A 23663-nucleotide genomic window follows, 5' to 3' on the forward strand; every position below is an offset into this window, starting at 1 on the left:
TTAACACTATGTGTGTGCTATTATATATATATGTAATATGTATAATACATATATATATATACATCTACATATATGTGTATGTATATATGTGTGTGTGTGTGTGTGTGTGTGTGTGTGTGTGTATATATATATATATATATATATTCTGCAATGAGCAAGGGTGTGCAGATATCTCTTTGAGAAGCTGATTTCAATTCCCTCAGATATATGGCCAGGAGTGGGAGTGCTGGATCATATGGTGGTCTCTTCCATGCCCCCCACCATGTCATGCAGCACTGTTTGTCTGTTGCACCCCTTGCAATAGAACAGAGTAGTCACACAGAATACATGGTCCTTCATTTCATAATTTTGCTAGTCCTGAGTACAACTGATTATAGTAAGCAGTGTCTCTTCTTCCAATCAGAAGTTTTACAGGTTCTTAAGCCTGGGACAACTTGCTTCTAAAGCACTTTTTGGTTCGTTTGCAGAGTTGCTTGTGTGTATATGTGTCACTCAGGAAACATATTGTATGACTCTTCTAGGTCTCCCTCCTTTATTTTTTCATATGTGTTTTCCTGTGACTCTTGCTGATTCTTTTTCTGTCATGAATGAATTTCTTTTCAGTCACTTGCATCTCTTGCCTACTGTCAACTCCTCTGTCTATTGCTCTCTTGGCGGAAGGAGGACTTAAAGATTTTCCTTACAGCTTTGGACACTATGTGCACCTGCTGTGAACATTTCAAGAGAAAATGGCAGATCTCTGCAGCCTTTCTCTGTCCTTTCCATCGATAATATTCCCCCAATGCCTTGAATTTTATAAAGTGTTCTATCTGGTAAATGTCTGTAAATGTACATAAATGTCTATCAAGTAAAAAGGTATACAGTTTACTAAGAATGATGAAATCCTGGTGATATCATTGGAACATGAATTCTAACAACAGTTTGGGGATGCTTAGGTTTTTTGGGTTTTTTTGTTTGTTTGTTTTTGTTTTTGTTTTGTGAAGCAATCTTCTCTCACGGAGGTGCTTCCGAACCAAATAAGAATGTTCTAATGGGTGGGGACAGATAGAGCAACTGTCTGGCGATCCATCTTGCAGATAGTTACTAAATTCTCATGTTTGAGAAGAGAGGTTCTTGAAGTTTCATGAGCCCACCCGCTGTTCCAGAGTCTGCTTGAGAGTGGCAGTTCATTTCAGTAGGATGAGCTGTTGGTGAGGAAAATGTTTCCTACACTTTTAAAAGATTCTTCTGGCTGATCTAAGAATTAAATTGACATGAGACACATTAATAGGAGGAAAACAAATTTAATTTTGCACACGTTGGGAATCTCACCTATACAAGAGGTTCAACCACAGGTAAAGTGAGGTATGTATGCCACCCTGAGCTAAGAAATGGGATAGAGACCTGGGCTTTAAAGGAGAGGAGGGGAATTCACAGGGCAAGAAGAATGACCTTTGGTGATTAAATGTTTGCCCTGCCATATGGATGGGTCACTCTGAAAATTTATCTGTGGCAGTAACTCTTTTTTTGGAGAAAGACCTGCAAGTTAGATCTTCTAGGTAGTTAAGGGAAGATAAACGTTTCCCTTGGGCCCACAGCGTCTCAGTTGCCTTCATGCCAAATAGCCCACATGCCAAAGTGTCACATTTTGGGGAAACTCGTTCTTCTGAACACCTTCAGTTGCAAACATCATCATGGCTTACATGTCCCTGGTCGCTTTATTATCTTCGAATGGGCAAGCAAAATTCAGTACTTAGGGGGAAAGAACTCTACCCCAAAAACATATAAAGTAGCATAGACATTAAGCAATAGGAGGGTTTTTCTGAATCATAGATAGTCTGTTTTGCCATAACTGACACTAGTTTGTAAATAAGGAAATATGTCCATAGAATCTAAATGGCTTAAAGTAAAAGGAGCTGTATTTTACGCAAGAAGTATAACAATAAAGTAAAGTAATTATCTGAAAAATATGTGCACGCTTTTAAAAAACACAAACCATATTTACATTTAATGGCATGACAATTGTGATTAATGTACCTTGGGGATTGAGGAACCATAATAAGGGCTTTATTTATTAGCTGGATGAATAATTTTCTTTTCTACTTCTTTTAAAATGTAGAAACATGATCAGAAGAAATATAATTAGAAATCAGAGTGTCCAAATTTTAATGAAGCCTTGAGCAGCTCAGGTTTCTTTCCTACTTAAAAGTATTTTAAAAATGAAAGAGAAGAGAATTCAGAGATGACTTTCTAATATAATTAGCTTTTAACCTATTTTTCTGAAATCAGCTATGGTCTATGTAATGCATTATGTAAGTGAATCAAGATAAATAATCTTTTTTTCTGTACAAAAAAGAGGAGACGGACAAATTGCTCAGAAGTCTTGAAATGTGAATTCTGCCAATTGGTCCTTTGGGAAATATCTGTCTTAGTTCAAACTGATCTCTTTGGGAAATAGTGAATCTCACTGCTTAATAAGCATAATGGGAATTTTATATAGTACAGACACTGTCGTCAAAGGGGATATGGACGTGCTACAGAGCTTTGAAAGCTAAGATTTCTGACAGGGAAGGAAGACCCTGCTGGCTGGAGAAAAGAAAAAAAATCTCTGTGAAGCCATGTTCTTATCTTTTTGCTTAAGAGATAGCTGAACATTTGAAATCTATACATTTTAAATTCTTCCGAAAGAATACGGCGCTAATTGTACAAATTATACTCTGACAAAGGATGTAAAAATCAATGAAAATGAAGATGCAAACTTCTGTCTAAAGCTGGAAACAGTAACTTTACTAATGGAAAATTTCAGAAGTTTCGGGATCTAGCTTCGTCAATGGGCTCAAAATAGACCCGGGAGATGGTTTCTGAAGTCTTGAGTGAATAAAACTAAAAGGCTTTGTAAAATACACTATGATCAGGAAAAAACCATTCCATCTGGATCAAGTAAGAGCTGGTATATACCTTTCTACTGTAAATACTAGCCCCAAAGCATGAATTTCGTATCTACTTTATATTCTCAAAATCAAATTTATTTTGGCTTGTACAGAAGTTGGAGCAAAGTGCAAAGGCAGTAGAAATGTCACCATGAGTTTTGTACATTATAATTTTTTACAGAAATAAGCTTCACAATCTCTCTTTCTCCACTTCTCCCTGCACAAATGTAAAGGATGTCTTTGAGGGACAAGAGCCAGCATAAGGGCTCCTAGAGCCTCAGAGCACGTGATGCCCAGTAACAGAGGCATTTCTGATCATGCACCTGGACTATATTACTGATTCTCAAAACAGATGCTGACAACTCACCCTCTTTCGGTCTAGATGGTCAATAATCAATGCATGCAATTATGCTTTACCATTTGCCATTGTCCAGTGTTACTGACACCCACCACTTTCAAAGCTCTGTCCTATGCATTATAAAGGTATCATTCAAGTAATTTTTTTTTTTTGCAAGATACAGGTCTACGACATCCCTTTGAGTCACTGTTGTCAGAAACCTGATGATGAAACTGAGATCTTGAGTTATTCAGGCTCTCACCATCACCTCAACAATGATAGTAACAGCATGCCTGGTTCTTGCCTTTCAGTTAATTCTCAGAATGCATTTCCCAGGGAACCATGTTTGTTTATGTTTCTTTTATTATTCAGACGTTCATGTTTTAGTTACACTCTGGCACTTGCCTGTACACTTTTAGTGACTTCACTTAATTCTGTGCTTTTTGGGTGTCAATGGATGAGTACGAAATGAAAGCAAGGGTTTTGTAACCATACTGGCTCACTTCCCAAACTCTAATATTTACCAGCTATGTGGCAGTGAGAAAACTTTTTAATGTCTCCAAGCCTCAGTTTGCTCTTCTAATTTCTTTTAATGTTTATTTATTTTTGAGAGAGAGACACACACACACACAGAGTGTGAGTGGGGGTGGGGCAGAGAGAGAGGGAGACACACAATGGCTCTGCGCGGTCAGCACAGGGCCCGACGTGGGGCTCGAACTCACAAACTGTGGTATCTTGACCTGAGCCGAAGTCGGCCGCTTAACCGACTGAGCCACCCAGCTGCCCCTCGGCTTGCTCTTCCAGAACATCACTATGATAGCATCTATCTCACAAGGTAATTAACTGAATGGGTTATAATAAGATAATAATGTACATAGAGCACTTGGCATCATGTTGGAATGTGGAGAGTACTCAATTCATATTAAAAAATCTATTTTTCGGGGCGCCTGGGTGGCGCAGTCGGTTGAGCGTCCGACTTCAGCCAGGTCACGATCTCGCGGTCTGTGAGTTCGAGCCCCGCGTCAGGCTCTGGGCTGATGGCTCGGAGCCTGGAGCCTGTTTCCGATTCTGTGTCTCCCTCTCTCTCTGCCCCTCCCCCGTTCATGCTCTGTCTCTGTCCCAGAAATTAAAAAAAAAAAAAAAAAAAAAAAAAAAAAAAAAAAAAAAAAAAACGTTGAAAAAAAAAAATCTATTTTTAGTACCTAAGCTACTCTCCAACAGAAAGGAGGTGCATTGGTAAACTTTTCTACTTCACCACTGAAGTAGACACACGACACTCCAGGTGGTTAAAGCTACAACCATCATCAATGCATGGGTAAGCAAGCTACTCTTTGATGTGACTATGACAACAGCTCCTCAGTATAGACCCAGGCAAGGTCAGGATTAGGAGACGAGTGAGCAGAGCCATGCAGGTACAGCAAAAGATCCTGACTTTATTCATAATTTAGATGGTTTGTTCAATATAGGGTCTTTTTGAATTAAGTTTAGATTTTTAAAATACTGAATTAAAGTATTATTTATCTCAATTACTGATTATTTTTGGTGCCCCCTTACATTGTATATCCCAGGCAAATGCCTCTGGCCTCACCTTGGTCCTAATCCTGGCCCCTCAGACTTCTGTCCCCTCTCTCCTCACCCTAGTACGTTTAGAATGGTGTGAGCCTCCTTACCCTTGAGCTGGCTTCCATCAGTTGATTATGATAGCTCCCGGGGTCATTGCTAACCCTTCAGAGTCACCATCAGCAGTCACTCACAAATCCTCCTGTGTTATGAAGTTGAGTGCAGTTTTAGCTCAATTTATGGGCTCATCCATGCACACATTCCTGAATCTTACTGAGTTAATGTTGCAAGGAGAAGGGACTCCAGGAGAATGTCTCTAGGACATTCATGCAACAGAAGGGGGGATCAGTGATCTTTGATTCCCGAAAACATCGAAAAGTTCATCCTATAGCAAATGACAAGTTACTGTCCCATGTCCTACAAAAAGCTGGATTCTGAATGTTAATGAAAGTAATAAAATATCTAAATTCCATCCTCAGAGAAGATTGGGCATTTGGAAGAAAACTGACCCAATATTTACAGAATGCTTTCAATCACTCGGCATTGTCATAAGTCTGATGGTCGTCATTTTGTGTTTTCAGCCCCATTTGGTGAGTTAAAAAGTTGAGGGACAGAGAGATTTATTCATAAAGAATTTCTGGGGAGTTCAACTCTTGATTTTGGCTCAGGTCATGATCTCATGGTCATGATCCCGGGACCATGAGGTCAAGCCCCACTTCAGCCTCTGTGCTGAGCATGGAGCCTGCTCAAGAGTCTCTCTCTCTCTCTCTCTCTCTCTCTGCCCCTTTCCTCTGCTCTCTCTCATTCTCTCTCTCTCTCCCCCAAATAAAAAAATAATAAAAAAAGATTTTTTGTATAAATCAGAATCAAAGCTATAAAATGCATTTACAGGGAGATTAACTGTTACATCTGAGTTTTTTTAGTCCTCTTCTCAGTCTCTGCAATTATAGTGCCCGAGGTTCTCTCCAATTTTCAGCTTAGGAATAATAAAATGTATCACAATGCTTTCACATGGCATGGGTCACACTATCCTGTCCTGCCTGCAGATACCTATGTACTCTCAGTGAAGCCAAAGATCTTCACCGTGGTCAGGTTACAGGGTGACCTACTCTACTGGTTTCAGCATGGACAGTCCTGCAATACAGGCAAACCAGCATGGCTGGTCACCCTTGTCGCTAACCAGAAATGTCCTCCACATTGCAAACACACATTGATTTTCTTTTCTGGTTGTTCTTGGTTAATTCTCCTTTTTAGTGATCTACACAAAATACATCGGTGTGATTTCAGCATTGCTATTAAGAATCATCGGTACTCTTGGTTAATGCTTTGGACTTAACAAAATGCGATGGGCCTTGGCAATACCAAAGATAACCACAAGGAAAAGTGTGAAAAGCAAACTGCACCTCACTTGTCAGAAAGCAATCAACAAAGTAAGGATGCAAAAAGTTAAAGATACTCTAAATATACATTGTGAAATTCTAATTATAAAACAACCTGCTTAAAACACAGATTAGACCATGTTAATGTTCCAGGCAAATCTCTGGGCTTTCTCCCTATTGCCCATCTTGCCAGTTAAAACTCACACACAGCTATTCATTCTTTTCCAAAACATTCATTGATCACCTCTTCCATGCAATGCACTATACAGTGGTTAGGACTATAAAGACAAAGAAGACAGTTCAGATTTATGGCTCCGAAAGGGGGACGAATATAAATAAATTAGTGCAATACAGATGAAGAGATACCATAGCCAAAATCTGTATAGCTGGAGAAAACAAAAAGGCACGGGAAAAGTTGATTTCCATCAAAAAGGCACAGGAAAGGTCAATCCCAAATTGGCCAATGTTTTCTGAATTTGATGGTCTTTTCTCATGCACTGCCAATGATACACCCCCTTTGTTTCTGCACATCTCAAAATTCTACACATCCTTCATAGCCAAACTGAAAAGTTTAGGAAGTATATCCTAACCCCCAGTCAAGATTTACTATTCATTTAACTCAAATTCCACAACAATTAGAATTTATTGTAGTATAGCATATTTTCTAATGTATTTATGTTTGGTTATATGCTTTTTAATAGTTTTTTATAAGTTTATTTATTTATTTTGAGAGAGAGCCCTATGCGGGGCTCAAACTCACAAAATGTGAGATCATGACCTGAGCTGAAACCAGACGCTTAACCGACTGAGCCACCCAGGAGCCCCAAGGTGATATGTTGGTTTTTTTCTTTTTAAAGATAGTTACCTCACACTATATACAAAATACATTATAAACATTATTAGAGCACTAACTAAAAATCAACAGAAAAAAATTAGACGCCACTTCTTAGAATGGAGAGAATTTTCAAAACATTAGAGCAATGAAACAAAATTCGTAAAGACAAAAATATCAGTTAGAACTCTGGTGGCATTTAACAAAAACCCACATGAAAGTAGTTTAACCTGAAAAGGGGGGGGGGTGTTTTTTAAAATCTATGTTGAGATGCAAATGCAAGAATGTGGCTGGACTTCAGAAATAACTAGAAGCAGGGAGCTGAACCTCATTAAGACTTCTCTTCCCTGTCTGTGCATCTCCTTCATTCTCATCACTGCACATGGCTGCCCCCATTTCTTTCATCAATATAGTGAAAAGCAGTGTGCCAACAGCTTTGGAACTTTCCGTCTTATGGTTTGGGTACCTCAAGAGAGACAGACTCACTTTCTTTTGGTCCTGGGACATAAATCCAGCAAGCGAAACGTTAGCATGTGTTGAAACACTCAGCTGTCAACAACGCATAACACGTCCGCTCCTTCCTCATCGCAAGACTGGTATAGAAGCAGGAGTGGGCAGCTGTTTCCAAAAAGAAGTAAACATTTTCACTATAAAAAGATAGACTGAATTACATAAAAATATAAAACTTTCATCATCAGAAAAAAAAGTTAAATAAAATTAAAGGCATAGCCAACTAGAAAAAGTATCAGAACCAATTATAAGAAGATAATTTCCTTCCTTAATGTATAAATGCATAAGATCAACGTAGATACCCCATTCAAAATGGGCAGGAGCCAGGATTTAAGAATGTGTAAAAGAACACATACAGAGAAATACAACAGGAAATTTCGAGAAAATGTCCAGCTTCATTAATAGTCAATGAAATGTGAACATAAATAACCATCGGTTGCAAAGGTTTTGCCTAGGGAATTGATTTATTTTTATTTACAATGCCTAGAAATTCAGAAAAATGTGCACTTTTATATACTCATGGTAGGCATGTAAATTGATGAAATCTTTCGTGAGAATGATTAGGTAATATACATCAAAATCTTTAAAAATTAACATATTATTGACACTGAATTTCACATAGAAGAATTGAGGAAAAAGATACCAGGAAAACACTATTTTTTTCACAAAGATATATTTATTAAAGCATTATCTTTGATAGCAAAGAATTGTAAATAAAGATGTCCAACAACAGAGTTCTCTAAACACACTTTTGTTTTTGAGATAGAATATTATACATCATCAAAATTATATTTCATAAATATTAAATAACAGAGAATATCATTGAGACAAAAAGCAGAAAAATACAACATTTTGTATGCAGTATGATTCTACTACAGATGCACATACTGCAAAGAACATCAAAAGAAAATACAGGTAAATTTTGATATCATTAACTCTCTGAGTGGTGGAATTTTAAATTCTTATTTTTTCTCCTTTTTTGTATATCCTAAACTTTAAGTAATGTAGCTAAGCAGCTTTCTTTTAAATTAGAAAAAAGAAATATTTAAAGAAACTTCAAATTTTGAAATTTAAAGATGACTAAGTGTTAAGTCAATGAGGAAATAATGCATTATTTTTAAAATATCTATAAAATAACAAGAATGCAAACACATCTAGTAAAATGTGTGAAATATAGCTGAAGCTGGCTGGAAATGTAAATATGCAAACCCAAATGCTTTAATAAATAAAAAAGTATGGATACACTTATACATTTTTAATAATTAAAATGACAGAAAGTACAATTTAGGTATAAGGGGAGATCCACGAAAGTGCCCCCAATGCTATTTTTTAATTTTTCAAAATAGGCAATGAGGACATTCTTGGCATTTATCATGAGAGATGGGTTACTGCTTCCTTACACTACATATTTTTCATGTTTTATCCTGACAAATAGGACAAAAATCAATATACTTGATATTCAATCTCATGTTTTAAGAACTTTTGAGCTCATAGGAATACTAACATAATTATATAATAGCATATGCCTTTGATTCAAGCCTAGACAATGCAATAAGCAAAAAAAGAGATAATGGATATTTGGAGACGATCACATTACGAGAAAACTCAACAAATAAACAGAAGATTCAGTAATTATAGCTCAGGAAGGCAAGTTGATGGAGATACACACAGAAAAATATAATCAATTACAATTATGCCTATCAATAATTCCTCAATGAGGTCCAGGAATAAAACAAAATTAGTAATAATATATGTATAAAAGATAAAACTCAACTATCAAAAAATAAAAACCCTTGCAATATCTAGGAAAATATATTAATGTGTGATTTGTTTCTGAAAACTAAAATAAAAGAAAACTAATAAATGTATGCCTATGCTCTTAGAAAGATGGGATACTTTTTTATAATTCAAAAAAAGCAAGTTATACATTTAACGATATTCCTAAAAGAATTTCAATCAGTAAATAGGCAAAAAATTTTCAAGAAAATCATATATAAGAAGAGTAATTTAGGAAGACGTGTCCATTTCCCCAGCAAGTGTTAAAGCTAGTATTAACACAATATAATGCTAGCATATGCATAGGCAGAAAGGTCAACAGGACAGAATTAGTCAGGAACCTAAATTATGTACTAACTCCGTATGTGATGAACATGGTGAAACACATCCGTAGGTAATTATATACATCAGTGGGTAATTATATATATGTAGCATAATTATGTTAGCTTTTCCCCTGCTACCACATGCCAGGATAAATTTCAAATGGACTAAATAACTAATTGCGGAAAGTAAAATATCTTTTTTGAAATCCTAAGAGTAATTATGTATGTGAATATTTATCAGTTTGGTGGATAGAGTAGAAACTTCTAAACGTAAATATTCCAACAGTCTCCCAAGGCCAGATGCAGTGACTGTAACAAATCACTTCCCCCAAAACAGAGGCTTTTTTTTTGTTTCCAGAATAATCTGCATGTTTACTGTGAAATGTCTGGGTTTTTTTTTTTTTAATGTCAAATTGGCTTACATACAACACTCAGTGCTCATCCCAACAAGTGCCCTCCTCAATGTCCATCCCCCACCCTCAGTTTGTTCTCTGTATTTAAGAGTCTCTGTGTGTTTTCTTACTACACTGGAAATAGTGAGTTTGTTTCTGGCTCTGCTCCTCACGCCCTCCCTCTGGATCCCAGGCCAAAGGAGCAATTTTTACCTATAATATTCCAATCACTGGGACAGAGGGAAATGATAAAAAGTTCTGAAGGTCCTCCTGATGGCAGTTAAGCCCTCTGTCCACAAAGTGACATCTGTAACTTTTGCTCGCAAGTCACTGGACAGAACGAGTCACCCAGCCCCATCCAAACCCCAGATGAGGTGCAATCCTCTCATTCATCCAGAGGGAAAGATCCAACGACCACAAGTGTTTCATGTTTCAAGGGGGAAAAAAATCAATATATTTGACATTATAAAACTTTAAACATTTCTCTGCCTAAGAATCTAATCAGCATTAAAAGCTAAATAATGAACTGGGAAATATTTGCAGTGAAAATGTCAAAGGCTTTAAATCCTTTTGAGTAAGAGAGTAACCTACATCCATAACAAAAACAATTATTGTCTCAAAATATAAAAAAGGCACAGGACGAATACAAGCAATTTAAAATTACAGATATACAAATAAGTGGTAAATAAGTTTTAAAAGTTAAATTCATCCCTATTCAAAGGCATGCATATTAAAGCAATAATAAATACTTTCTGCTGCAAGCTAACTTAAAAACCATGCTGAATCTCCACAAGGTTGCAGTTCAAGTGGACATTTAGACACAGTAGATAGAAAATACTTGTACAAGTCAGCTTCCCTCCTGCATGCAGTTTAGGATTATTTAACAAAAGCTTAAATGGTCTATAATTTAGGACCTAATAAATACATTTCAAGGTGTTTTTCTTTCTCCTGGCCGAATCACGGAAAGCACAAAATGTCAATTATAACAGGATTTATAACAGTGAAGAATTAGTGGGACACCTGGGTGGCTCAGTCAGTTGAGCGGCTGACTTCCGCTCGGTCACGATCTCATGGTTGGTGAGTTCGAGCCCCCCTTCGGGCTCCGTGCTAACAGCTCAGAGCCTGGAGCCTGCTTTGGATTCTATGTCTCCCCCTCTCTCTCTCAATAATAAATAAAAACGTTAAAAAAAATTTTTTAACAGTTAAGAATTAGTAACAACTTAACAAAAGAAAAAAAAAGTGAAGTTGATTAGGTAAACCTGCTATATCCATTGAAATATTAGACAACCATGAAAAATAAGGCTTGCTAGGGGCACCTGGGTGGCTCAGTCAGTTGAGCGTCAAGCTTGGGCTCAGGTCACGATCTCCCATTTCCTGAGTTTGACACCCGCCTCAGGCTTTGTGCTGAAAGGGTGGAGCCTGCTTCCGATTCTCTGTCTCCGACTCTTTCTGCCCCTCCCCTGCTTGCACTCTCTTAAATAAACATTAAAAAATAATAATAATGAGATTTGCTTTCAGGGGGAGATGCCTTTGTGAAAATGCCAGGAGATAATAAGATAGCACCACCTTAATTACTTCAAAGACAATTCAGTTATACGAATAAAATGGAGGGAAAATCAACCAGTGTTAATAATAATTATTTCACCCCGGTGTGATTGCATTTTGTTGTTTTTCTTTCAACTTTTTACACAACTTACATGTTTTTAAAACAAAATTATTTAGAGAAGAAAACAATGTTTACTCAAATACTGGATAGTGGTCTCCATCATGGGAGTTCACCGAGTACAGCATATTTAAAAATATATGTAAATGAGTAGCAAGGAGAATTTCCAGAGAGAATTTCCAGATTTTACGACTTTCAAAATACGTGGTGCATGTTTCCAAAAGTTCCTACCGGTGGTATTTGATACACAAATCCCTCTGTGGTGCAATATTAATTGTATTTTATTTTTGACCAACATCTAGCTTTCCCACGTACATGTAATAGTCAAGTTTATCTCTCTTCATCTGAGACTGAAGTGTTTCACAAAAAGATTTTCTCTGAGAAGTAATTTCCATAGAGCTTATTCATTATTTATGTCAGTGCAAACTCTGTTCATTTTATAGCATTGGATCTTAGAATGTGATTGTGAGCAAATCTCGGGTTTGCTCAACTCAAATACCTTCTGGGCTAGCATACTTTAACAATAGTAATACAGAGTTTCAATTTGATACTCTTTGTTTTTAGATTTTTTTAATGTTTATTTATTTTTGAGACAGAGAGAGACAGAGCATGAGCAGGGGAGGGGCAGAGAGACAGGGAGGCACAGAAGCTGAAACAGGCTCCAGGCTCTGAGCTGTCAGCACAGAGCCCGACGCCGGGCTCGAACTCACAAACTGTGAGATCATGACCTGAGCGGAAGTCAGACGCTTAACCGACTGAGCCACTCAGGTGCCCCTCAATTTGATACTCTTTAAAGAAACAGGGTAGTAGTAAATACGTGAATGTTTAAATCAGACTCTAATTTTTTTGAGATTCTAAAACAGTATTGTTACCTCGTTCACCATTTTGTACAATTTTCAAATCAGTAAATGAAAAATTTTATTGAAAGTATTTTTTTTGATATTTCAAATAAATATGCATAGATGTTAAAAAAAACTAATAGAAAATAATAAGAAAGAAAAAGAAAATGTAGCGAAGGACTTTGCATTTAAAAGATTTACATTAAATGTTAAGGACTTGCCTTCTGTCCACAACATATCTTTGAGATGATTGATTAAAAGATGACTTTTTCATAAAATGCAAACCATCTTCATGCTTTGGTTATTTTTTAATGAAAAAGGAGTAAAAATTGACATTAGAAATTTAATACTAATTTTTCAAAAAGCAGCATCATAATCAGAGGGTTAATATTTCAGATCAAGAACCTAGTGTCCAACTTTTCATTACTATAATCAAATGAATGAGAAACGATGGGCCAACCAGAGTCAAATTGTTTCTTTATTGTAGGACTTCTGAGAGACTCTTCTATGTTTTTGTGCAGTGAGGATTTCCAAAAAGGAATGATGCTAAGCAATTTTTCCTAAGCGGACCTGATCATTGAACTTCCTTTTGCCTGTAGCATTTCATGGGCAACTTCTGCGCACACACATTGGTAAATACTGCTCTGTCAGAGCTGTGAACTTCCATTTGTTCTGGCTTCAGACAACAGTTGTCATTTTTAACAGCAATATTTATTTCGTTTTCAGCAAGGAGAAATTTCAGCTTCAGAGATGGCAGAAATAGGGCAGAAGAAAACTAGGCAATTGTAATGAAGTGTAGAACACAGCTTCCTTAAAACTACAAGGTATGAAGTTGGCATATTCCATTCATTTAACAAGTAGAAATGAAATTTGAGCCTTTTGGTATGAATCTGTGTCATTTAAATGAGATGCTAAAAGCTCTCAACAGAGAGTAGAGTGATCACAAAATTTCACGAAAGTAAATTTGGCATGAATCCTTCAGCAATATTCCTGATTCTTGCCTGAAATCTGCTGTTGAATAGGAGATGAGCCATTCTGCTAAAGTGTTAAGGAGCTGGTGGCCCTATGACAGGTGAGCCTTTAAGGAAGGGTCAGAGCTTTGAAAGTGCTTGAGGACCATGTGCCGTAGCGGTTGGGAGACAGGGAGCAGTCACTGCTAACAAGGTAGAAAGAGGAAAGTCGGGGCATTCTCTACCACCTCACACAGCCACCCTCCTTCTCTCCATCACTCTCATAAGCTTCTCTCCCTTGGCAGAACGTACTACCTCATCAGGCAGGGTGTTAAGTCACAAAGAAGAGACTCAACTCAACTGAATGGTCATTTTGAAAGGCAATGTACTATGTCCAAATCAAGACATTTAGTCCTGGTAGAAGGCGGAGATCAATAAACATCGTCTCCACCTTCAAAGAACAGTTAGACTCTCAGCTTATGATTTTACACCAAAGTGAATTCCCCAAATATGTACTGGATTGTATGTTATCAAAAGAGAGGGAAGAGTTCACCTCTGGCTGGAAAAATCAAGAAAGACTCCACACTGGAAGGGACAAAGAGTGGGCTTCTTGTTCTGTTATGAAATAATTAACTACTGTACATAGTGTTCTTTTCTGTAATCTACCACCACGAGGCTGGGAATTCTGCTGATGGCGTAAGCCAAGTGTGTCCCTCTTTGTGTCTTCCATTGCTGCCAGCATAATCATAGCTATTAATAGATGGCCAATAATGTTGGATCAATTGAATCAAGTTGAATATTGAATATCACTAGAATAGAGTACCTTTCTTTGGCTTTGGATGTATTGTCTTTTCTTTTTTAATGTGCAACTCCAATTTATTAAGAAAAATTCCTGGCAGCATGTGCTAAACAGCCCATTATCCGTAGCTTTTCCATTAACTGGCCTTTCCCATAACCGCTAACATCTGAACCATCTCAGGAATTCCTTACTCCAAGACATATTCTCTTCCTCCTTAAAGGTCATTCCTACTGAATTCATGCAGCTCTCTTTGAGACTCAAAGAGAGTTTAGATGTGGTTGTTGTATTAGGGGGGGATGTCAAACACCATTCCCCCTCTTCAAAGGACACCAAAATCTGAAGATACTTGTAGGTTTGGGCAACAGCCAGACCATTGAGGCTGGCCTTGTCCTTACCCACAGCTTTGTCCTTAATCAGGACTTCACGAAAGGTAAAATTTCAGGTGCCCCTTATCCATTCACTCTCCATTTGATCAAGGAACACGTGCTTCCCATCCAAATTCACCTAGCATGAAATCTTTACCAAGATTATATTGGTCTCCAAAAGTAAAACAAGAAGAGGTAAGCTGAGTGGGAAAGAGAGTATTATCTAAGGGAATCCTAGAATTTAAATGTATAGGCTTGAAATTAAAGGTGCAGTAAATATAGACCTATAGTAAATTGCTTATGATGTAATAAAATAGAATTATGGATATGGCAATAAAGACAGGCAATATAATACTGTATATTTAAGGAGTAGCTATCAGCAAAGGAATAGATCAAATTGCCATCTTGTTTTCTGCTGATAGCTTCTGGAATGGTTATCGTTCCACAGGAATGCAAAACAGGAATCAACACTACTGAAGCTTTCCATTTCTTGATTGCCAGCTAATAGTTTCACCCTTCTTCCCTGGATGACCTCGCAGTTTGTCACAATGGGCACACAACAGCTAGTTAAGGGGGTAAGCGAGGTTTATTAGAATATGCATAATAACATCACAGCCCTGTCATATCAAGAATAAAACAGGAAAGTGTAACAAACAAAGAAACCCAATGCATTATATGGTACAGTTACTTGCTTTATTTGCAAAATCAAGTTAGAGAGCTAAAGATTGCTATTTGATATACTAAAAAAAGTAACATTTTATGAAGGAGAAAAATACAATAATTAAAAGCATCCACTACTGAAAGTTTCTTTTTGTTATTAGTTTCCTATGGCTGCTGTAACAAATTACAAGAAAACTGTGTGGTTTAAGACCATAGAAATCCATTTTCTCACAGTTCTGGAGCCCAGAAGTTCAAAATCAAGTTTTTAACAGGATCCAACTTCTTCAGGTTCCAGGAAAGATTCAATTCCTTGCCTCCTCCAGCTTCTGGTGGCCCCAGGCAATTCCTTGGTTTCTGACTGTATCATTCCAATCTCTGCCTCTCTCCATCTACACCTGCTCTTGGGTGATGTCAACCCAGTCTTACGGCTTTAAACACCACCTAAGCATAAACTTTGGTGATGACTCCCAAATTTCTATCTCTAGACCACGTCTCTCCCACGGAATCCAGATCAGTATAGGTGACTTCCTAGTTGACATCTCCACTCAGATTTGCAACAAGAATCACACAGTAATCATGCTCCAAATCAGGCACCTGCTCTTTTCTTCATCTTGGTGAATGGCAATTTCAGGCCGAAAGCCAGATGTCATTCTTGACTCTCTTTTCACTTCTAATTGGTCAGCAAATCCTGCGAGCTCTACCTTCAATTTTTATTTAGAATTTCGCCACTTTTTGCCGTACCCCAACAACTGCTAATCTATACCAAACCATCATCGTCAGTCCCCTGCATTACCCCAGTGCCTCTGGTTAGTCACCTGATATTGTAGTGGGTTCAGTAGCAGATCTCGGCTTTTTCTCTTGCCCCTATCCTCCCTTCAGTCTGTTCATAGTACAGAAAACAGGGTGAGCTGTAGGGACCCTGTGCCCTGTGTGTCTCCTTTGCTCTCACACAACTACTGTACTCACAACACTTCTGACATTTCTGGTCACCAAATGGGTGGTGATTTTCCCACACCAAGCAATTCTCTGTGATACCTGCTGGGTGTTCTACAGTTTATCTCAATTCTGAAACTACCTACCTGGACATAGTTTCATACTCCACAGGATAAGGGCTGAGTGCCATGAGATTGCCTTGCTACTTCAGAAACCAATAGCTAGTAGGTCCCTGGTTACCCACAATTGCTGACTAACTCAGCTGCAGATCAGAGGTTTCCATGATTTCCTCCTCCTTGGATTTGATTATTTGCTAGAGCAGCTCACAGAACTCAGGGAAACACTTACTTGCATTTGTCAGTTTATTAAAGCATATTAATGAAGAGATACACAAGGGAAGGTTTAGGAGGGTACCAAGCACAGAAGCTTCTGTTCCCATGGAGTTGGGGCATATCACCCTCTCAGGGCATGGAGGTTTTCACCACCCAGGAAGCTCTATGAACCCCATCCCTCTGAGCTTTTATGGAGGCTTCATTACATAAGCATGATTGATGGACTTCTTGGCCATTGGCAGTTGGTTCCAGCTCTAGGTCCTCTCCCCTCCCTGGAGGTCAGGGGGTGGAACTAAAAGTCCCAACCCTCTAATCATAGGATTGGTTCTCTGGGCAATCAGCCCCCATTCTTAGGTGGAGCCCTCAAATCACATTATCAGCATGACAAAAGACAACTTCATTGCTCTTATCACTTAGGAAATTCCGATGGTTTTAGGAGCTCTGCACCAAAAAGGGGGATGAAGACCAACATATATGTCTTATTATAAATCACAACGGCACATAGGGAGATCCTCTTGAAATGTCATTTGTCTACTCAAAACTCTCCAGTAGCTTCCCATCTCACTCAGAATAAAATCCAGGTCCTATTACGGCCCATAAACCCTTTATGATTGGCCCTAATCCACCCCTGTCGCTGCCCTCTGCTCATCTTCTATCAGTCCAGACCCGACCCAGCTCACCGTCTTTCATCCTCACTGCTCCTCAAAATTAACACCAGGCAGCTCCTACCTTAGAATATTTTGTTCCCTCTGACTGGAATGCTCTTCTTTCAATGTCTTAGGTTCTTACTTAGAAGTTGTCCTCTTTGTGAGATCTTTCCTGGCCTCCTACCCTAACATGTCAGTGCCTTTCTTCCCATTCATGATCAGCTCCCCTTCTGGCATGTAAGCTCCAAAAGTCAGATTTCTTTCTTTTTTTTTTTTTTTTTTTTTTTTTTTTTTTTACTGCTGTATTCCCAGTGCCAAGTACAGTGTCTGACTCATAGGAAGCTAAGCATTTCATAAATAAATAATTAAATAGTGAATGAATCAGTAAATGAAAAAAATGAGTTCTTCAGCAGAGTCATAGACATGGCATATACAATCAGTTGAAGTCGAAAAAAAAGAACTTAAATATATGAGGATGTAATTTTGTTACATTTCTGAATGGTATTACTGTACATGTATTATTGGAAGACATTTACCATTACAGGGTAAGTCAAGTCAGAACAATATATTCCTTTTATGGGAATGAGATTCAATGTTATTATTTCAATGGGGTTTTTTCTTTTCTTTTCTTTTCATCATCAAGCAAGATGAATTCCCTAGCACAATGTAGCTTTGCTTTTCTTAAATTCCTTTTGGGAAGAAGGGGCAAATCTCATACTGCCCACTCATCATCCAGCACAGGCTCTACTTAGAGGGAGCAGGTGTGGAAACAATAGACAAGGGTAGAACTGCTTTTCTTTAAGATATGTGCCTGTAAAAGGGGCCTCCTTTTCTACCACGTTATACCCACACTGACGTTAACTGTGTTAACTCCCTGCTTTGTGGAAAGCTAGTGACCACCCAGTTTTTTTGTCAGGGCTAAACACAGTTCTCACCTGGAAACAAACATACACACTCCAGAGTAGGACCAAATAAATGCTCATTAACTGAATTACAATGTTGTAGGCATAGAGTTAGAGGGAAGGGTCTTTGGATGAAGGTGGTGATTTGAAGGAACATTAGGAAGCAGATTATTAAGTATCCCTGGAACCTAAAAAAATCAACCAATCAATCAATCAAGCAATGGGACCTAGAGCCAAACTGGGTCTTTTTCAAATACAGACAATTTCTGGACTCCATCCCATAACATTATGATTCTGCACAAATGGGATAGGGGCTAGGAAAAATGTGGAAACCATTGTTTACCTTAGGTATCATTGCAAACAGGACAGCAGTCAGTCTTAGCCTTGACTAAGTACTGCCTCTTCCCTAAAATGATCATGTTTTTTGACCCAACAATCGGTGAGTTTGTGATTAAAACCAATTCTCTTGGAAGTCTAGACAGAATTACGTGACACAAACCACAAACTCTTACTTGGCCTTCTTAAAGGCAGCCTGTTATCTGTGCAGGATGTAGTCATCTCTCGTTTCCATCTGTGTCCATTTGGTCACAAAACAAAACCACCTGTCTTAGCCAGGACTTGTTGATGCAGGAATCTACCCAACAGAGACAGAAACACACCTGTGGTGATGGAACTCTGCTGCCTAAATCCGTATTGAGATTTCAAGTGAGTTTTTCTCTGCTTACCTTAAACCACTGTACCAAATTTAGAACCCTATTGGAAGATAATTTTACATGCACAGATGTGATTTCCACTATAATTGTCCAGTTTTGATTTCAAAGCCCTTGGGGTAAAAAATAAAGATGTATATCTTAGCTTGGGTTGCCATGACAATATCACAGACTTGGTGGCTTAAACAACAAACACTTATTTCTCATAGTTCTGGAGTCTGGGAAGTGTAAGTCAAGACATCAACAGAGCTGGTGTCTTTGAGGACATGTTTCCTGGCTTGTAGACAGCTGCCTTCTCTTCTGTCTTCACATGGATGGGTGAAACAGAGAAACTGAGAGGGAGAGAGAGAGACTGACCTTGACAGAAAAGGGCAAGGGGGAGGGCCAAAGGGAGGGGAAGAACAGAGAAGGAAGAGGAACAGAGGAAAGACCCAGGTAGGAGTTCCTCCTGTTGAAACCAGGAGATCCAAGCGTACAGATGACTGAGGCCAGAAACTGACTACATACAGAACCCCAAAGACTTGAAATATCTCATTGACAACGCCACACCCACAAATTAGAAAAATAATCATGGGGCGCCAGGGTGGCTCGGTCGGTTGAGCGTCCGACTTCGGCTCAGGTCATGATCTCACGGTTTGTGGGTTTGAGCCCCGCGTCAGGCTCTGTGCTGACAGCTCAGAGCCTGGAGCCTGCTTCAAATTCTGTGTCTTCCTCTCTCTCTCTCTGCTCTTCCCCTGCTCACATTCTGTCAATCACTCTCTCGAAAAATAAATAAACACTATTGTTTTTAAATCATGCATGAGTCCCTTGGTGTGTGTCCCTCTACTCTATCAAAGACTCTGAGGTTCAGTTTTGTCAAATCTGAAACTATGAGGAAATGGTGAATGCTTAAAAGTCTGCTTCCTTAGGAGGAACTGGAATAGTGCCCATCAATGACTGTCCTGTCTCTATCAGATTGTACTTTCCTGGTACTTCCTCAGCCCTCTATATGCCTTACTTCACTGCAGGGTTTTGGTGTTCAGCAGCAGCCCTTCCTAAGGGAAAAAGGAGAGTGTGGTGGGATGTTGAGCTAATGGCATTTGTAACGCTTGTTTGGTGCCAGAATGAAAGAGAATTGCCCCCAAAATGACAAAACAGAGTTCACCTACTCACCACACAAGCACATAATAAAAACACTTGTCATTATCTTAAACTCAGGGACGTTCAGCTTTATGTAAAAGCCAACTATATACCAAAGGAACAATTTTGAGGTGAGTAGGCAGTTTTACAACAATTTCTAATTCCTCTTTATCCACATGTAATAATACTAACTTATTTCTGGGGAATGATTGAGTTTTCAGGGCACCATCCATGCGTTATAACATTCCGTACACAGAGAAATCCTCTAAGGTAAGAAAAGAAGCATTATTAAACCACACTTGGAGATGAAGGACATCAGAAATAAATTGACAAAGTGAGAATACATATGTATAACACTATGTATTATAATGTATATAAATCAATTATATACAGTTCTATATAGAGAATATATATATTCTCTATTACATTGCCCTATGTGTGCATAGATTGGAGAATCCAGCACCTGAGTTTGTCACAGAAAAGGCTTAGAGAACTTGAATAAGCTAGGCAAAGTGTGCGATCTCTCATTTCACTTTTTCATATATAAAAACAGAAATGCTACCTCACATATGGCATGTTATAAGGCTTAAATGAAATATTACCAAGGAGCTATTTCATGGTAACTTTCTTCCCAATATTTAAGATTCTTTCTCAAAAAAGAAGTGGGTGGACCAAGGTCCAAAATTCAGAATTTCTGATTCCCATTCTGGTATGTATTCCCTCTACCAGCCTGCTTATGCAAATAAGTGATGCTTACATTTGAGCCAATGACTGATCTTTCTCCTAAATAGTTATAGGCTGAACATTTTAAGTTACTTTCGTCTCCATAAGAATGGTGATTCTGTATAAGACACATTTTCTCTTCCTAAGGGTTTTCACCATGTGCTCGAAGAGATAGACATTTAAAAAAATGCTAATAATTACTGTGGAAGCCCTAACACCACACAGTTTCTGAACTTAAGTCTGGGTCATTCTAATTGTGGGTCAGCTTCATATCTGTCTTCTTCTATTATCCGAGCTTACCATTGCACTATGGAGAATCCACTTAGCAGTCTGAGAGAACTAAAAGCTTGCCCACCTGCCTCAGCATTGTCTGAGAGAAGAAAAATAAATACATAGATAAGGTCACTTAAGAGCAAAATTTTTCCTAACATTGACTTCAGAATAAGTGTCCAGTAAGAATCTGTAGGTAAAGGTTAACATGATCTCATACCATGGTCACACAGTGCTCAACTTTGGTTTCTCAGAGAACAGGGAAATGATCTCTACAAGAATATCTCCTATCATCAGTCTAAAACCCAGAGATATTGTCAAAGGAAGCCAAAGTAATTTCGTATGAACCTTCTCAGCTTTTGCAACCTGACATTGTAGTTTGTTATTTAATACAGAAAATCAAGTGAGCAGGAAATTGCAAAATAATAATTAATTTTATAATTAATAAGTTATAATAATTTATAGTATTTATAATAATAAATATTATAGATGTGTATTTGTTTACAGTTCTTTCAAAATAAAATCAGAGTAATTTCTTTAAATTGAAGTTTGTCAATTAAAGTTCTTTTTATAAGGATACACATAAATCATACAGTTGCTTGTGATGGTTATTTGAGATTTTCAACTTTAGATTTTTCTTTCCTTTCCTTTCCTTTTCTTTTCCTTTGCCTTTTCTTTTCTTTTTTTTTCCCCTTTTCTTCCTTTCCTTTCCCTTCTTTTCCTTTCCTTTCCTTTTCCTTATCTTCTTTCTTTCCCATATTTTCTTCCTTCCTTCCTTCCTTCCTTCCTTCCTTCCTTCCTTCCTTCTTTCTCTTTCTTTCTTTCTTTCTTTCTTTCTTTCTTTCTTTCTTTCTTTCTTTCGAGTGTAGAGAGAACTTGAAGTGTCTGCAAATCAATCTGGCATAACCAACTTTGGAAAAAGTCTACAACTTACCCTCAGTAAGAGGTCCCTCAATGGTTAGACCTAGTTATAAGTATTCAGCACTCCATGGAATCCAGTTAATGCTTTATTCAAGGGAAATTAGGAGTATTGGTCAATCAAGGAATAAGTTAAGTAGAGGTCAGTTAAGAGAGACTCTACTGTGTGTCTTGTGTCTATTAAAAAAATTAAGAATGTACAGTTAAAAATACTCCAATTACATCTACTAATACCACCATGTCAAGCAAAGTCAGAGATGAATTCTCCCACGAGGCTTTAAGCACTGATATTTCATATTGCCACCTGTGAGGAGATCCTCATGTTTGAGATATCAAAGATTTGGTGCATATTCTCTGTTAGGGGAAAAGCATATTTCTCTAGAGATGGTATGTAGGCTTGCTTTGGGGCCAGACCAAACAGTTTCTCAAAACAAAACAAACAACAGTTCTTTTAATCTGCCTGTGCACTTCGGAAAGTGCTAGAATATGACCTCAGGATTTTGAGTGATAAGAAAGAAGAAATGCTTTTACTTTGAAAATTTTAAGTGTGTGTCTGTCTCGTTTTGACCCCACTCAACTCTCTGAATGATCTATCTAGAGCCTAAAAGGTCTGCTTTTGAATCAAAAGAGCTTCATTCTGAAGAGGGATGGTCCTTACCAGATACAGCTCAAATTATGTTTAGGTCAACCACGGTGTGATTCATGTCCGAACTGTGGAAAATCACTTTCCACCATGTTGTCAGTTATGCTTGACGTGGTATTAAATATTTGGAATATGTTGGCCATCTGAGAGGTAATATATAGTCCAACTTTGGATTTGAAAACCGAGGCATACATATGAAGACCTATTTCTGTGCATGTGACACATGCTGATAAACTTTTAACACTGGTTTTGGGATCTGTTCTGACCATTGCCACATTTATTTCGGAGGGCCTTTTGTCTGAATCATTAATATTCTTCTTAAAAAATACACAGGAATGATGTGACTAATGTTTCTCATGCATCTCTTTTGCTTCTGCAGGAGGGATTTTTGAAACTGTGGAAAACGAACCTGTTAATGTTGAAGAATTAGCATTCAAGTTCGCAGTCACCAGCATTAACAGAAATCGAACCCTGATGCCTAACACCACGTTAACCTATGACATCCAGAGAATTAATCTTTTTGATAGTTTTGAAGCCTCGCGGAGAGGTAACTATTTTCCCATTTTTCGAAGCTTTTTTGGGTGATGTGTCTGCTCCACAAGTCACCGTTTTTGCTACCTGTCCTTTGTCAGAGTGGACATCTTTGTGTAAATGGGTTGCAGGAAATCTCGGTCCTTGATGTCACTGTCCAGTACAATCTGAAGGATCCTAATGGATGTTGCCTAGCTCTGTTTTCTGGGCCATTCCGATTAGCTCACCCTTCAGTGCCCTCTACTCTATGATTAACTGGTTCAGCTGTGAATGGAAAATGTCAAGCTTGATCTGTTTTTCCTTCCTGAGGCTGAGATACCACCATGAAATTGTACAGCGCAGTCAAATAAAACTTCGTGGAAGGTCATATCCACCGAGCATGTGGAAATGTCCACAACGCACATAACTCACACCCTGAATTTTAACAGGTTGTAAACTACTGGGTTTACCTAGGATTTTCTCAACTTTTTTTTTTTTTTAAAAAGTCCTTTTCACAAAGTCATAAAAATATAAAAATTAAACCTAGGAGACAATCTCTGCATTTTTTTTCCCTGATTCTCTTTTTCTTCCAAGAAGGCAAGGTCCTAAAAAGTAATCTAATTTATACATGGGCTGCAAGGTTTCTGTCCTGGAAAGAGCCG

The 23663-nt window shown here is 38.1% G+C and overlaps 1 protein-coding gene across 1 annotated transcript in view; it reads left to right on the forward strand.

The window, feature by feature from the left end:
* The window catches only part of GRIK1 (glutamate ionotropic receptor kainate type subunit 1), a 183980-nt gene that overhangs the window by 19384 nt on the left and 140933 nt on the right, over positions 1-23663 (forward strand). Inside the window, exon 3 of the mRNA XM_049629154.1 lies at positions 22871-23038. Coding sequence (XP_049485111.1) covers positions 22871-23038 — 168 coding nt within the window. The remainder of the gene's footprint in view (positions 1-22870; positions 23039-23663) is intronic.

Source organism: Panthera uncia, chromosome C2 (genome assembly GCF_023721935.1).
Source record: "Panthera uncia isolate 11264 chromosome C2, Puncia_PCG_1.0, whole genome shotgun sequence".
Lineage (NCBI taxonomy): Eukaryota > Metazoa > Chordata > Mammalia > Carnivora > Felidae > Panthera > Panthera uncia.